This window comes from Mycteria americana, chromosome 2 (assembly GCF_035582795.1).
Source record: "Mycteria americana isolate JAX WOST 10 ecotype Jacksonville Zoo and Gardens chromosome 2, USCA_MyAme_1.0, whole genome shotgun sequence".
In the NCBI taxonomy this organism is placed as follows: Eukaryota; Metazoa; Chordata; class Aves; order Ciconiiformes; family Ciconiidae; genus Mycteria; species Mycteria americana.
Window position 1 is genome coordinate 157,333,288 of NC_134366.1, and position 15,632 is coordinate 157,348,919.

Below are 15,632 nucleotides of genomic sequence, written 5' to 3' on the forward strand. Positions count from 1 at the left end.
TAACATATAGTCTAGATGGATTTAAACATTGGGGAATAATTTAATTAATGATGTTTTTATTCTGTTAATGTAATGCCTAATCTAATACCCTTTATTCATTCTAAACCATTCAGTGCAGTCTCACTAAATTGATTCTCGTTGTCTTTTCTACAGAAATTGTTTAAAACTATATATACCTCAAAGTACTTACCACTTAGTTTGGGACTTGGTGTTCCCAAAGCTGGTCTGGGGTCCTTCACTAGTATTTTGGAACCAGCTGTTAGAAAGAATGAATGACAAAAAGACAAATCAGTAGCAAATATGTTACTCAGAAACTAGGAAAATAATTTCCATAGTGGAATTTATTTGTTACAAAGGATATAAGACATTTGAAACTCAAATATGAATGAGATTTCAGTCAGTATCAAGCCTTAGTATCACAGGAGCACACACCCACTGATTTCTTCTGTTGCCGCATTTTACCCTAAGTCAGGCACCTGGATGCTACCAAGTAATTTGCAATACCCAAACAGTGTAGACTTTCACTTCAGAACCCACATTTCAGAATTCATAGTCCTGGACTATGCACCTAATATGCGAGATGTCGTCTAATATGTAATCTGAGGCTAGTTATATCATTTAAATCGGGATCCACACAAAATAGTACTGTGAATAGTGCTTTGACTGGAAGCAATGTAACACCAAATAGTGAAGAGATACATAACAAAGGCGTTTTAAATTCTTTTCCTCTCCAGGACTTAATTATCTTCAACAGTACTGAGTGAGACATCTTGGGTTCAAGACAGAAAACCCAAAGGTTCATGCTTAATCTCTTAACAACGGAGGAGAAGGTTGCTGTTGCTTTAAAGAATAGCAACAGAAACAAAGAAACAAATGAGGCTGTCCACAGTATCTCCAACTGCTCAGGTGATTTGAGCACTGGAAGTTGGAGAATTTCATTTCTTCTCTGCTTAGAGAAGGAACTCTCCCACTGCTGAACACGATGAACTAAATGCAATGGGACAGTGTCATTTCCTGCAGCTGAAGCTATTTTATTTTGCAGAAACTAATTTGGATTCACTGGGCTATAAAGAAGACACATAATTCTGTCTCCTAATGTCAAATACTCTCATGCAACACTAGGCTCCATTCCTTGCTCCAATAGTTATTTCAATATTTTGTATTTTGGATCTTGGCTTTGAACCTAGGCCTTTTCTCTCTGATCGATACTCTAAAAAAATAGATAAGAAAAGCAACTTCCTTCTCCCTGAGTAAAGTATTTTTCTGCATAAAAAGGAAACTTTAGCAAGAAGCACTGAGAATATTTTTCTTGAGAATAACTTTTAGCTTATTACAGAAGGCTTGCTCTTGGTATACAGATTAAAACTGACAAGAAACAAGGGCAGGGGTTGCAATTCAAACTAAAGTTCTCATGGCCTGATACTACTGATTGATTAATCTCTATTTCCTCTCTGTTTTGAAAGAAGCTTACTGAACTTCACTGAGCATGGTTGACCTGGATGGCGTGCTTCAGCAGCATGTGCTTTTTGACTACATCAAACTCAGGTTAGAAATATCTTGATCATACTCTCCAAAGGGCTTTAGTACAAAAAGCTGCTGAGTCAATCAGCCTTGTCAAGGTGGACACATTTCTAGTTAAGTTCAGAACTGAAATTTTAAATACAAAATAAAATACAAATTTTAAATACAAACCCAAAACTTGAACAAGTTATCTATGGAGTTTAAGTTTCTAGGTCCAGATATTTGCTGAGTAAGACTTTCAAGATTGCAGTTTTGTATTTAAAGGACCAAATTCTGGTTTAATTCCCCTACAGATCCTTTTAGAGATCTCAACTCCAAATTTTTTATTCCTTTTCATACATTTCCAGGTTATTTTTGTGAAGTTCACAATCACAGATGAACAACCTGACCCAGTGCTCTTCTCCGTTCCATAGGAGACACGTTTTACCCCTTTGTAACAGGTAAAACTGAAAGTATTTTCAAAAGAGATATTTTACTTTATCTAATTAAAGTTAATACTTTACAATATGTTGCTCATTCTTAGCTTTCTCCACTGCTAAAAAAGCAAGAAGCAAGACCTCTGATCCTAAAAATTATGCATTTCTGTAACTTTTTCTCAGTACATTGGGAAACTAAGTTATATGACAAGGTAGATACGCTCATAGTTACCACTTAATACTTTTTAAAAAAATTCTCATAAAGGATCCTTACTATCAGATAGGATAGGTAATACTACTTGTTTCAAAATCATCAGCAGAAAATTCTTGGATCAAAATACATGAATCACATTTGGCCTGCCATAACACTTCCTGAGTACTGAACAAGTCATAAGCTTCCTGGCAGCTTGCTTTCTAACACTTTCCCAAAGCTCTGCTCCATTTTCCCCCAGGCATGTAATTCCAGGACACCTGTTTTTTAGTAATACAAAATATTAATTTCTTATTTCCCTTCCAAGTAGCAGTGTTTGGCTGTAGTCTTTGAATGCCTCTCTAAGAGCCCTGGGGATAACCACATCTGAAACATTAGATATCAGTAATCTGGAAGGTGCTTTAATTATTCAGGAAATAGAATTCCAAACAGTTGCTATACTTGAGGATGTTTCTTATCTCACATGAAAAACACCATTCTCACCATGATTTTGCCATGAGGTTTTTCATGCCCTGCCATGACAAACTATGTAGTGAAAACCAGGAAAAAAAATAAAATGTGGGAACATCAAGGACAAAGTAGATACATTTTGTTTGCAAATAGTATATTGTTGCTTACATACAAATATAAAATAACATTAAACCCTATGGATTAATTCCATGAAGTGATTCAGACATCTACTTGGACTTTAGGCACCCTTCCCTAATATTAGAATAGAAACATAGAATCATTTAGGTTGGAAAAGACCTTTAAGATCATCAGGTCCAACCATAAACCTAACACTGACAAGTCCACCACTCAATCGTGTCTCTAAGGACCACATCTGCATGTCTTTTAAATACCTCCAGGAATCGTGACTCAACCACTTCCCTGGGCAGCCTGCTCCAAGGCTTGACAACCCTTTCATGCAGAAATTTTTCTTAATATCCAATCTAAACATCTCCTGATGCAACTTGAGGCCATTTCATCTTGTCATATCGCTTGTTACTTTGGAGAAGAGACTGACACCCTCCTCGCTACAGCCTCCTTTCAGGTAGTTGTAGAGAGTGATAACGTCTCCCCTCAGCCTCCTTTAATCCAGGCTAAACAACCCCAGTTCCCTCAGCCACTCCTCATAAGACTTGTGCTCTAGACCCTTCACCAGCTTCGTTGCCCTTCTCTGGACACGCTCCAGCACCTCAATGTCTCTCTTGTACTGAGGGGCCCAAAACTGAACACAGTACTTGAGGTGTGGCTTCACCAGTGCCAAGTACGGGGGACAACCACTTCCCAAGTCCTGCTGCCCACACTATTGCTGATACAAGCCAGGATGCCATTGGCTTTCTTGGCCGCCTGGGCACACTGCTGGTTCATATTCAGCTGGCTGTCCACCATCACCCCCAGGTCCTTTTCTGCCAGGCAGCTTTCCAGCCACTCTTCCCCAGACCTCTAGCATTGGATGGAGTTGTTGTGGCAAAGTGAAGGACCCAGCACTTGGCCTTGTTGAACCTCATACAATTGGCCTCGGCCCATCAATGCAGTCTGTCCAGACCCCGCTGTAGAGCCTTCCTCTCCTCAGATCAACACTCCCGCACAATTTGGTGTCATCTGCAAACTTAGAGAGGGTATACACTCGATCCCCTCATCCAGATCATTGATGAAGATATTAAATAGAACTGGCCTCAATACTGAGGCCTGGGGAACACCACTTGTGACCGCCTGCCAAGTGGATTTAACTCAATTCACCACAATTCTTTGGGCCTGGCCATCCAGCCAGTTTTTTACCCAGCGAAGAGTACGCCCATCCAAGCCATGAGCAGCCAGTTTGTCCAGAAGAATGCTGTGGGAAACTGTGTCAAAGGCTTTACTAAAGTCCACGTAAACAACACCCACAGCCTTTCCCTCATCCACTAAGTGAGTCACCTTGTCATAGAAGGAGATCAGGTTAGTCAAGCAGGACCTGAATTTGTAAATCCATGCTGACTAGGCCTGACCACCTGGTTGTCCTGTACATGCTGTGTGATGGCACTCATGATGATCTGCTCCACAACTTTCCCCAGCACCAAGGTCAGACTGACAGGCCTGTAGTTCCCCAGATTCTCATTCCAGCCCTTCTTGTAGATGGGCACCAGATTTGCTAACCTCCAGTCAACTGGGACCTTCCCAGTTAGCCAGGACTGCTGATAAAGGATTGAAAATGTCTTGGTGAGCACTTCCACCAGCTCCCTCAGTACTCTCGGGTGGATCCCATCCAGCCCCATAGACTTGTGTGTGTTTAAGTGATGTAGCAGGTCTCTAACTGTTTCCCCTTGGCTTATGGGGGCTTCATTCTGCTCCCTGTCCATATTCCAGCTCGGTGGCCTGGGTTACCCAGAGAACAACTGGTCTTACTGTTGAAGACTGTGGCAAGAAAGGCAGTACCTCAGCCTTTTGCTCATCCTTTGTCACTATGTTTCCCCCCCGCATCCAATAAAGGACGAAGATCCTCCTTAGCCCTTCTTTTGTTGCAAATGTATTTATAGAAATATTTTTTATTGTCTCTTACAGCAGTAGCTGCCCAGGTTAAGTTCTAGCAGGGCTTTGGCCCTTCTGATTTTCTCCCTCCATAACCTCAAAACATCCTTTTAGTCCTCCAGAGTTGCCTGACCCTTCTTCCAAAGGTCATAAACTCTCTTTTTTCCTGAGTTCCAGCCAAAGCTCTCTATTCAGTCAGGCCAGTTTTCTTCCCCCGTCAGCTCATCTTTCGGCACATGGGGATGGCCTGCTCCTGCGCCTTTAAAGTTTCCTTCTTGAAGAATGTCCACCCTTCCTGGACTCCTTTGCCCTTCAGGACTGCTTCCCAGGGGACTCTGTCAACCAGTCTCCTAAAGAGGCCAAAGTCTGCCCTCCAGAAGTCCCAGGTAGCAGTTCTGCTGGATCCCCTCCTTACTTCTCCGAGAATTGAAAACTCTTATCATTTTGTGATCACTACGCCCAAGATGGCCTCCAACCATCACATAACCCACAGGTCCTTCTCTGTTTGCAAACAACAGGTCCAGTGGGGCACCTTCCCTAGGTAGCTCCCTCACCAGCTGTGTCAGGAAGTTATCTTCTACACATGCCAGGAGCCTCCTAGGCTGTTTCCTCTCTGCTCTATTGTATTTCCAGCAGACATCTGTTAGGTTGAAGTCCTCCACAAGAACAAGGGCTAGCAATTGTGAAACTTCTCCCAGCTGCTTATAGAATATTTCATGTGCCTCTTCATCCTGGTTGGGTCTGTAACAGACTCTCACCATGCTATCTGCCTTGTTGGCCTTCCCCCTGATTCTTACCCATAAACACTCAACCCTATCGTCACCATCATCAAGCTCTAGACAGTCAAAACGCTCCCTAACATACAGGGTTACCCCACCGCCGCTCCTTCCTTGCCTACCCCTTTTGAAGTGTTTATAGCCATCCATTGCAGCACTCTAGTTTCTGTGATGGCAACTATATCACAGTAGTATTGTAACTGTCACAGCTGTCTTGCAGCTGACAGAATCTCTGGAAATAAAATTATACTGATCTAATTTTAGAAGGTATGTACAAAAACATTGAGATTCTTACTCCACTAAGCTTATGAGAATGTAGTCCACACCTGACTGTCAGAAGTCTAAAAGCAGGTGTTACACAAGTATTTGGCCTCCAGAACTATATCTGGAATTGAAACCTCTAAGCATGCAAACAAAAGACAAGTACATGAATGCATATGTCCCATTAAACAGAACTGACAAAAGATTAATTATCTTCTTAGATGTTCTCCCTCCTAGTTCTCCTTGCCATTCTGCCTTATGTTATTGGACTGCAAGTAAGGAAAATCACTTAAATATGATAGATGAGAGACGCGGTGGGAAACAGAAAAGCTCACCTTCACAAACTGGAACTTTCCCAGTCCATGTGCCATCAGACCTACAGGCTCTATGCTCTGATCCTCCTGCCAGGAAGAAGCCTGGCTGACAAGTGTAAATCAATGTATAACCAAGTGAGGGAAGATCCATTCCTGCAACATTAGCATGACTTGGTGTTTCTGGTTGTTTACAGCTGTGTGCTACAACGAAAAGATAAAATATCCTTCAGTCAAAATGGTGAAAATATTTCTGAAAAAGTAATCTATACCCATTCTGACAGGTAACTAATGAAGAAAAAAGCATAAATAAATGTAACATTAATATATTTTTAATTAACATTAAAAATTACTACATAGTCTATAAATTACTGTCCTCAGCCTGTAAATACACTCTTGAAAATGGACCTTTCAATTTCAAGGGACCAAGAACCAACTTAAATGCACTCGCATAACCAAAATTAATTGTCTGCGTATGCGAATACAAACAGCGTGCATCTTACCACAGTTAAAAGCAATAATGGCTTGTGAGTTACATGACTTATGATATCTGTGTAGCATTGAATAACAGTAAATAAATGGGTCATTTTGGAAAACACTATGAAAGATCAAGGAGAAATTGTAGGTGAGATAAGGTTTAAATATCAGGCAGAAAAATTAATTAGCATTCCTAATCTCATGCAAAGTGTCTTATATCTTTAACAACCACCAGAATCTGAGTCTTGTGTTATCTCAAAACCAGCATACCTCCAAGAGCAAAGCTCACCTTTCAACACCCTGAGCTACTGATTTGCTGTTTGCTTAGGGGGAATGCTAGCACCAACCGAAACACTAATGCTGTTTTCTTCTGTGGGTATGCTCTCCGTACACTGAAGTGATTCTATAAGGTCAGACCTTATAAGGTGAGACTATTTCCAGAAAAATACAGCTGGCTAGCTGAAAAACTAGGAAGATTAACCATTATGTTATAACTTCAGTAAATTAGCACTGTTTACCAAATTGTAAAAGATCTAAGAAATGAAATGCTACTTCCAGTACCCAAGTGAGAAGATTCTCTCCATTTCAGATTCAAAAATTTCCAATTACAAACCCTTTTTTCCTCCTTCTTAAAATACCCTGACTCCTTAGTTGGGAAACAGCTCAAACTCTTTACTAGAACTGATTGTAACTATCTGCTCCGGTACAAGTTAGGGTTGTGCAGGGCGTTCCTCCATGTTCTGTTCTCACCACCTCCTCCCAAATCTTTCACTCTCTTCATTGGAAGGGTTGCACCCTCTTATATAGAAACTTATTATTTTCAGCATCTCTTTGGATGATGAGCTGTTTGTTATTCTCATTATTTTGTGTTGTTTTTTTCCTTAATTCTATAGGCTATTGTAGAAAAATTCACTCACAAAATTACATTTCTAGCTGCTGTAAGGTAGTAATGCAAATTTATATTAACTTTAAGTTAATAAAACTATATAACTTAAGTTAACTTTATAACAATGTTACTGTAACTAAATAGGCTAGATAAAAAAATTGATAGATCAAAAATCTGTCATTTACTTACGTATACATTCTGGCTGGATTCCACTCCATGTAAGATCAGGAAGGCAAGTTCGTGTTGTTGAGCCATGGAGAAGGTGTCCTTTTTTACACTGAAATTGAACAACATTTCCCACCTGTTGAAAAATAGAAAACACAGTAACATTGTTATGAGGAAATATCAGGTTGGGTTTTTTTTTTTTTTTTCAAATTTGATAGCAAACTCCTTCACATAATACAGGCTTGATAAATTGTGATGCTCTTTCTGTAGAAAGTAAATTAATTTCACAGACCATTTTGATATGAAATAAAAATTTGCTCCATTCTCATCGAAATTACTCTCCCCCCAAAACTGAAATCCTCCATGGAAGAGAATCAAAACCTTGTCTTCTGTGGTCTCTCTGGTGTGTTGCTTTGGGCCCAGAACAGTTGAGGCACTGTGAGTTTGGAAACCAAGCTTACTGTGGCTTCCTCGCTCTGGACCAAGGAGGAGCCAGTGAGGCAATCTTGCAGCAAACCAGGGAAATCGCAGAGCTGAAATGGGTAATGGATTCTGCTGGACCTTTGCTGAACTAGATCCTCTTTGTGGAATGCTGGTTGAATTCACAAATTATAATGAGAAATATTTCATTAGAACACGAAAGGCCTGGTCAACAACACTATCTCATGCTTCAGAAACTAATGTTTCTATAATATTTTAATTTTGTTTTTTGATGACAAGAGGTAAAAAAGAATTATTCTTTATACCACACAGATAATAGAAACTGGAACACAAGTACATTACAGTTTACAATAGCAATTCATCTGAGATTAGTTTTTAATTATTATTCTTATTATGGGTATGTATTGCATAAAAAGGAAAATAGAATTCTTTAGTCAATAACAGTTTCTGCACAAACGTAACATAGAATAACTTGTTCAGCACGTCCAGTCATGGTGACATTGATGAAAATGCAAATAATTCTGTTTCCATTAAAAGTAGGGAAATTAGATTACAAGCATATGATTCAGAGATACTTATTACATAGTTTATTACATGCTATAAGTGGTTAACTCAAATATTAAAGTGCATAGATCACATCTACTGTTCTGCAGTGACATGTATTAATGTATTTGTATCATGTTTAAACAAGAAGTTGAAAACTTTGAACTGTATATGACAGCACATTTGTGGTTCTGGGGGTTTTTCTCATTATTTTTTTTAAATGTATAACACTTAAATTGATACTCAGAGGTAAAATGTGGACTCTTTCACAATAGTTTGGTCCTGGGAAACAGCATTTCACTGCTACAAGTAGTCATTTGAAACTTTATAGTACTATTCCATTTCAGCTCAAGCTTCTCATCAGAATGAAATTTAATAATAACCCATGAACAACGGATAGTAGGTCATCAACACAGTATGTGATTTAAAATTCATCTCCCTTTTTTCTCCTCTTTACTGTGCTCACTGGGCTATGTAATGACTTTTAAAAGATTTTGAAGAAAATGCACTAAATCACTTTCATGATTAAGCACAAAGTGGGAAAACACTAAAAGTTTTAGAAGTTGCACCAAATAGAAATAGAAGTACATTTTGTGTGGTAAAGAGCTTAGTTAAAACAACCACCACCAATATATTACTTTACAACAAGTACTAGTCTTATGAAAGATTTGTTCATTTCAGTAATCTGTCTCTGTTGAAGCAATCTCCATTCACAACTGTGGAAGGAACACCTGCCCTATTTAATCTTTAGCTATCAAGCAAGAAAATACTTCAACACTGTCTTTAAAACCAGGACCCTTTCACCCTTGCTCACACCAAAAAAAATCCAATGAAAACCAAACCTCAGCTTAACAGTTAAATGTAGTTTCTTAATATACATGTGAATAAGAACTTATTTTTCTTTCCACTTTATTCTTTCAAAGTTGAAAGAATAGTTGAAAGTATGATCTTCCCAAATATAAAATATTTAAGAAAATATATAGTTGTTTTGTGATGTGAAGTAGCTGGACATCATGGAAGTCGATGAGGTAAAGAGGTTAATTGGCTACTTATACTCAGATATCTAAACTGTAACTAAGTCAGAGATTCAAACTCTAGTAGTCAACAGCAACTCCAGAAGTAGCTACTCTATGGTTTTAACAGCTTCGTGACACTACCTCACTTATTTTCAATTAACATTTTATGTGCTACATTCTCTTTTTAGAAAAAAAAGTATCTTCTTTTCAGAGTTCTACAGTTCTCACAATGTGATTATCTTTCATATATTAGCTCAACACTACTTAAATATGGGCAATACTGAATTAATCAGATAACTGCAATCTTGAAATTTTCACCTACTTTTTAGAAGTATATTACCTAAAATAAATTTGTCATTGTATAGAATCATTTTAGAGGAATAAAAAGTCAATAGATTAAGAAAAAATAATTCAGTATATTCAGTAAAATTCAGTATATTGTAATGCTACTCATCAAGAATGGTCTGAACACAAAGTTCACACTTTGTGAGTTGAAAGGGCTGGAAAATCATGTCCATAAAGTCTTTAGACCTACAAGACTCAATGGGTAACAGTGAAAAAAGGAAGGAGGTGTGTTTTTTCAATTTTCTGTAATGTCTCTTTTTTAGCTGCCTATTCATGACTTTGGATTAGTTCTTTATGAAATGAATCTTCTGCTGGACAGATATATTGAAGGAAAACTGTTCACCTGAAGAGCAGAACCAAGAAATGCATAGAAATTTTTTCCACTGTCTAAACATCTTCACTGCAGCTCTGCCTACCTTATGGCTTCACTGAAGCTTGGTTGCCTAAACATCAGACCAGTTCTTTAGTACTACAAATATATCAGTGAGATAAGGAAATGGCTTAAGTTGCCAGGTAAGTGGAAAGGTTCAGTTGCTAGCATTCCACAATTTAAAAAAAAAACCAACCTAAAAAAACCCCACAGCAAACAAACAAAACTCAAAACAAACCATTGTTGATATTGCAACCTGTTGTTGCAATACCAATTTTTCTATCCAAAACAGTAACTATTAGTGAAACTGTTTTCCTTATTTCCTCAAAAAAATTGGATGTCACCTGTATTAGCCTTGTTAGGGAAACACTACCTTTATATACATAAGCCCTAAAAGTAGCATCAAAAATACAGCAGTTGCTCAAGTGATAAAGAATTTTTTAGAAGTGCTGCCACTCTATTCAAGATAATGAATAAGTAATAAAGGAATGAAGCTCCCTGCTCCTAAAAAAAAAAAAACAAAACAACTTACAAGCAATATATCATTATTAAAAATAATAATTAAAAAAAGTAATTTAAAAATTACTTTTCAGGAAGTCTGTTTTGCAATATTCTTGTGGCAGAGGCACCAGGTGGCGCTACAATATAGCCTTCTATGGTCTTAAAAAATTCCCAGTCTTGAAATGTTCTAATTTGTCCTAATTTTTTGTTACACAGCTTGAATAGAAGCACTATTCTCTCCAGTGGGGAGAGCTGAGGAAAGAGCTGGAATATCTTTGTTCACTGTACTCTCTGGTTTTAGGGAAGAACTGCTCTATGTTCAACAGTCTCTGCATCCAATCCTGAAAAAAAAAGATTTCTTTGTATACTGCTTGATCATCTCTGTTCCATAGCTGCTTTTTCCATAGTGTCAGTTATGGTTTGGATATTCCCAAAATCAACACCACTAACTTTTCCTTTTGCTAAGAACCAAAGACCATATATTTGCTATTATCTAACAGGAGAAACAGCAATCTGAGAAGAAAATGCATAAATATCAACCTGCATCCATTTATAAAGAAAAGGATAGTACTCTAGATACATTTTTTCACCAGAATAATATTATAATAATGTATAATAATGATAATAATAATAATAATAAATTACTATCCTTATTATATCTTATATTCTTTATAAGAATAGAAGATATTTCTAACCTTCATGAGTTACTCTACAATCAATTTTTTTCTTAGACTTCAGTTTACCAAAGAACATGAAGATATTCTAACAAGCTTCTCTATCCCCACCAATTCATGCCAAATGATCAAGAGGCTAAAGGAATGTCAGTTATTTCTCTTCACTAACTTTTAGCATCATATTTTAAGTGAATGAAAACACAACTCATTAAGTCTTTTCTGTATCTGTAGTTTGGTAGCCCAGTAATACAGTATTGCCACTACCAGCAACAGTCTATTGAGTCTGAAAGACCTCTGGGCACAGGCTTGCCAGGCCTCCTTTGTCTGAAAGTGTCTTGAACTGCCTGGAGTTTTGTTTTGTTTTTTTTTTTTAAACTTGGTTTAGCTGTAACTTCACATTTCCTTGTGATCAGGTGGCTACGACTAATTTTTGTGCCTTCCTTTATCTTTGTATGGTACAACCACAGCTTTATATCTGTAGTAGTAACAAGAAGCTATTACGTGCAGAATAAACTATTTACCACTAACATGATGTGGTATGGACAAATACAGGCCTGGCACTGGAATGATAGCAAAGGCCTTGAGAAATGAAGACACAGGATACTGTGAAGAAGACCACAGGTGTGGGTATGATACGAGGTGTGACACAGGCTTGGCTCTGGAGACCCCATTGCTGTGAACAACTCACCTATGGTCACTTAAAGAAAAGCAGACCTGGACAAAATCATGTTTCAGGGGTAAAAAAGAACAGTATCTAACATAGCTGAAATGCACCTTATAGGGTAGACAAAAATAATGTGGAGCTGCAGAGTGAGTGGTGTAAAAGTGTGTTAGAAACATCATAAATAACCCCAGGTGTATCAAGAATGACAGAGACCAAAAAAATTTTTTAAAAAGAAGGGAAAAAAAAAAAAAGGCAAAATCACATTCCTGCCAGTGAAGAACTCCAGATTCTGACACTAACGTTCCCCACTGACACCAGGCTGAAGCCATAGACTTCAGGATCATGCGAAGCAGAAGGAACTAGGAAAATTACATGGTGTCTGATAAGGCTTAAATTACATTTTCATTGATGTAGTGATGATGTCAACTGTGCTAATGGAGACAGCTACACTGTGCTAATGGAGACAGCTACACTTCTCTTGGAATTTCATCCTACAATTGAATCAACACTAAAGTTTTTATAAGCATTACATTCACAGAAGAAGATTACTTGCAAGGTTGTTCCACATCTGCAGATGAAGTTTCATATGGCATTTCATAAAATAGAACCCAAGAGCTAACGCAGGGCTACCACTACTGTAATGTGGCCATTTTCCTCTCTAAATTCAGACTGCCCTTTGGCTCCCTTCAGGCTTTAATGTAGGGGAAAATAGCTGAATTTCTACAAAAACATATGTTGGAAGAGTATGAGAAGTAATAAATCTTACATATATGACCGATTGGTCTAAGCAGTTCTAAACTGTTTCTTCAATTCAGTACTATCTTGTGTTACAACAGCTTATGGTGAAAGTGCTATAAGCAATTTTCTCTGTTACTAGCAATATATCTGAAGAAATATTTCAAAACCACAGTTTCTTTCCAAGGAGCAATTTATTTTCCAGATTACAGATGAAGTCAGTATTCACTAAGTTCTAAAGATATTTTGTCTTCATTGTAACACACTGTTAAGGTAGATCTGTCAAATGAAAAATACTCAGATGAAAGGTAAACATCCTAGAAGTACATATTCATAACAACTAAAGCAGGTGATGCTCCTCATTTACATGCCATGCCTGATATCCAAGTAGCACTAAACTGGTATTTTGATATTATTTAAACACACAAAAACCTGATCTGCTTCTGCCTGCTGAATTCAATACCAAACAATAAAATCCATGCAAAATTCTGTTACGTCTTTGCTACAAAGCTCCTATTTAACAGTTGAAACACCATTCAAATGTGAGGTGGTGATATTTGTGCTTTTGTTAGTGTAGGTTCCGGGAAGTCAGGTTTTGATATGCCTTTCAGTCAAGCCTGGAATAATGTTGTATATGCCTGAACTTTCAATGCAATCAATGAGGTAGGAACACAGATAATCAAGAGTAGGGGAAACAACAAGAACAAAAAACCAGTGCTGTGGAAGTTCATGACTTGACATTAGTATTGTGAAAAGCAAGTGACAGCCAGCGATATAGTCAGGTAAAACAGGAGGTATTGTCATTTGTTGAAAAGCACTTAAAACAAGACTCCACATATGAAGACTTGAATTCTACACTGTGAGGCTACAGCCTGATTTTTTTAATGAGATAGAGATATAAATTTAAAATGTAACAATTAAGTTACATAAGTGACCCTATTAATATTAGTTTAAATGTGAAGGATTTAAGAAAGGTAAAAAAAAAACCAACCACACACACACACAAAAACAAACAAAAAAACCCACCAAACCTCCAAAAGAGAAAAAAAACCCCACCCTGGGTTAGAGTCAGAAAACCATCTTATATATACAACAGTAACATAACAAGTCCTTGTTATGTGTTTGCCAATTGCAAAACATTTTGCTTCATTTTGCATAAACTCTTTCATTCTATTGTTTAAAATGGTAGACAATGGATCTATCAGACAAAAGAAAATCAAAGCCATCTCATCTTCAGTATCTTGGGATAATTTACAACTATTTTTTACCTTTCTGCTGTGGATGGAAGCAAAAGTCATTATTATCCCATTCATACAGGAAGTTAATTATAGTATAATATAAATTCATTTATAATATGTTTTTGGTTTAAATGAGTCATAACATTACTGAATATAAGGTAATGTAATATTTCTTTCCAGGATCTACAGACAATAACTTGTCTAGAACCGATCATTTTCACTGTCATTTCCACCCAATAAAGTGCTAAACTCAGCTTCATCTGTACGAATGATATTCCTACCCTGTTCTGTATTAATTAAGCAATCATATTTAGAGTAACCAGAAATTGCATGCAGGCATTTAGTTACTACGTAAAACCAAATCCGCTACATGAGTGTGAGGATAAGTTGTTGTCTAGGCAAGGAGACTATAGCTCATACAGTTTAAATCTGCTAGGCACTAACCTTACAACTGTGGGATCAAGGTTGTAAATTCTGCAGGCAGCTACACTTCTTTTAGAAATTATTTATCAGTTGACATTTTGCCTGGTATTTTAACAGTTCCATGCTAGCTGTGAGTGATGCTTTCATTCACAACTACAACAACTACACCACAAATGAGAAAGTCTGCATTAGCTTCTTCAGTGATAGAAAGCTCATTAATATGCCAGAGAAACTGTGACAATAAAATTGCAGAAAATGGTCATTGCAATGATTCATTTCTTACGCAGTTGAATAAAGGGTTGCCCTCTAGCATAATATTGTATTATACCCAAAGGAAGTTAGCCCAAGGACTGCCCCTGCATATTCTATCTTGGCACGAAACAGCACCCCATTCCCTGGAGAAAATTGAGACAATTATATTACCACTCACATATGATTGTGATCTAGCACAATCTGGAAACCGAAAGATTGCTAAAACAATCACTAAGCAGGAGGAGTACTGCGAAAGGCCACCAAAATGACAAACCAAAGAAACTTTTGGCCATGAAACTTTGAAAAGTCTTTAGCTATAACCTTTGCTTTTAAAAACTGATTTCATGTTGTAAATCTGTTCAAATTTCAATCATCCCTTTCTTGCATTTCTGGCAATCTGCAGTTTTTATTTAACTCCTGCTACTAGACAGATACCACATACAACTGGGAAGCTGCCAGCTGACTCTTCTGCCTAGTCCTCTTCACGTGTCTGGAGCTTTCTGCCCTGACACCAAACACAGATGTAGCAGGATAGTTTAGACTCTCTCTTAGTTTGTTTGCAGCTGCCTTATGAGATTCCTAGCAAATTATAGGCACATATTTGCATGTGTACAGCATTCACCCATGAAAACGTCTCACTGACATCACTGTCTTCTGTGATTCAGAAAATCAGAAATTCCAAAGCATTTTCAATTTCACAATTCTGTTTCCAACAGAAGCATATGCGAACAACATTTGCCACAACACACCCTTGTAGAAAAGGTGGCCAACATCCTCCTGGGCTGCATCAGGCAGAACATTGCCAGCAGGCTGAGGGAAGTGATTCTTCCTCTCTGCTCAGCACTGGTGAGACACAAGCGGGTGCTGGGTCCAGTGATGGGCTCACCAGTGCAAGAGATACAGGGACATACTG

The 15,632-nt window shown here is 37.7% G+C and overlaps 1 protein-coding gene across 1 annotated transcript in view; it reads right to left on the reverse strand.

The window, feature by feature from the left end:
* The window catches only part of CSMD3 (CUB and Sushi multiple domains 3), a 774,333-nt gene that overhangs the window by 15,167 nt on the left and 743,534 nt on the right, over nucleotides 1–15,632 (reverse strand). The window contains exons 64-66 of the mRNA XM_075495159.1: nucleotides 7,542–7,653; nucleotides 6,014–6,193; nucleotides 191–256 (exon numbers count right to left, since the gene is read on the reverse strand). Of these exons, the coding sequence (XP_075351274.1) occupies nucleotides 191–256; nucleotides 6,014–6,193; nucleotides 7,542–7,653 (358 nt within the window). The remainder of the gene's footprint in view (nucleotides 1–190; nucleotides 257–6,013; nucleotides 6,194–7,541; nucleotides 7,654–15,632) is intronic.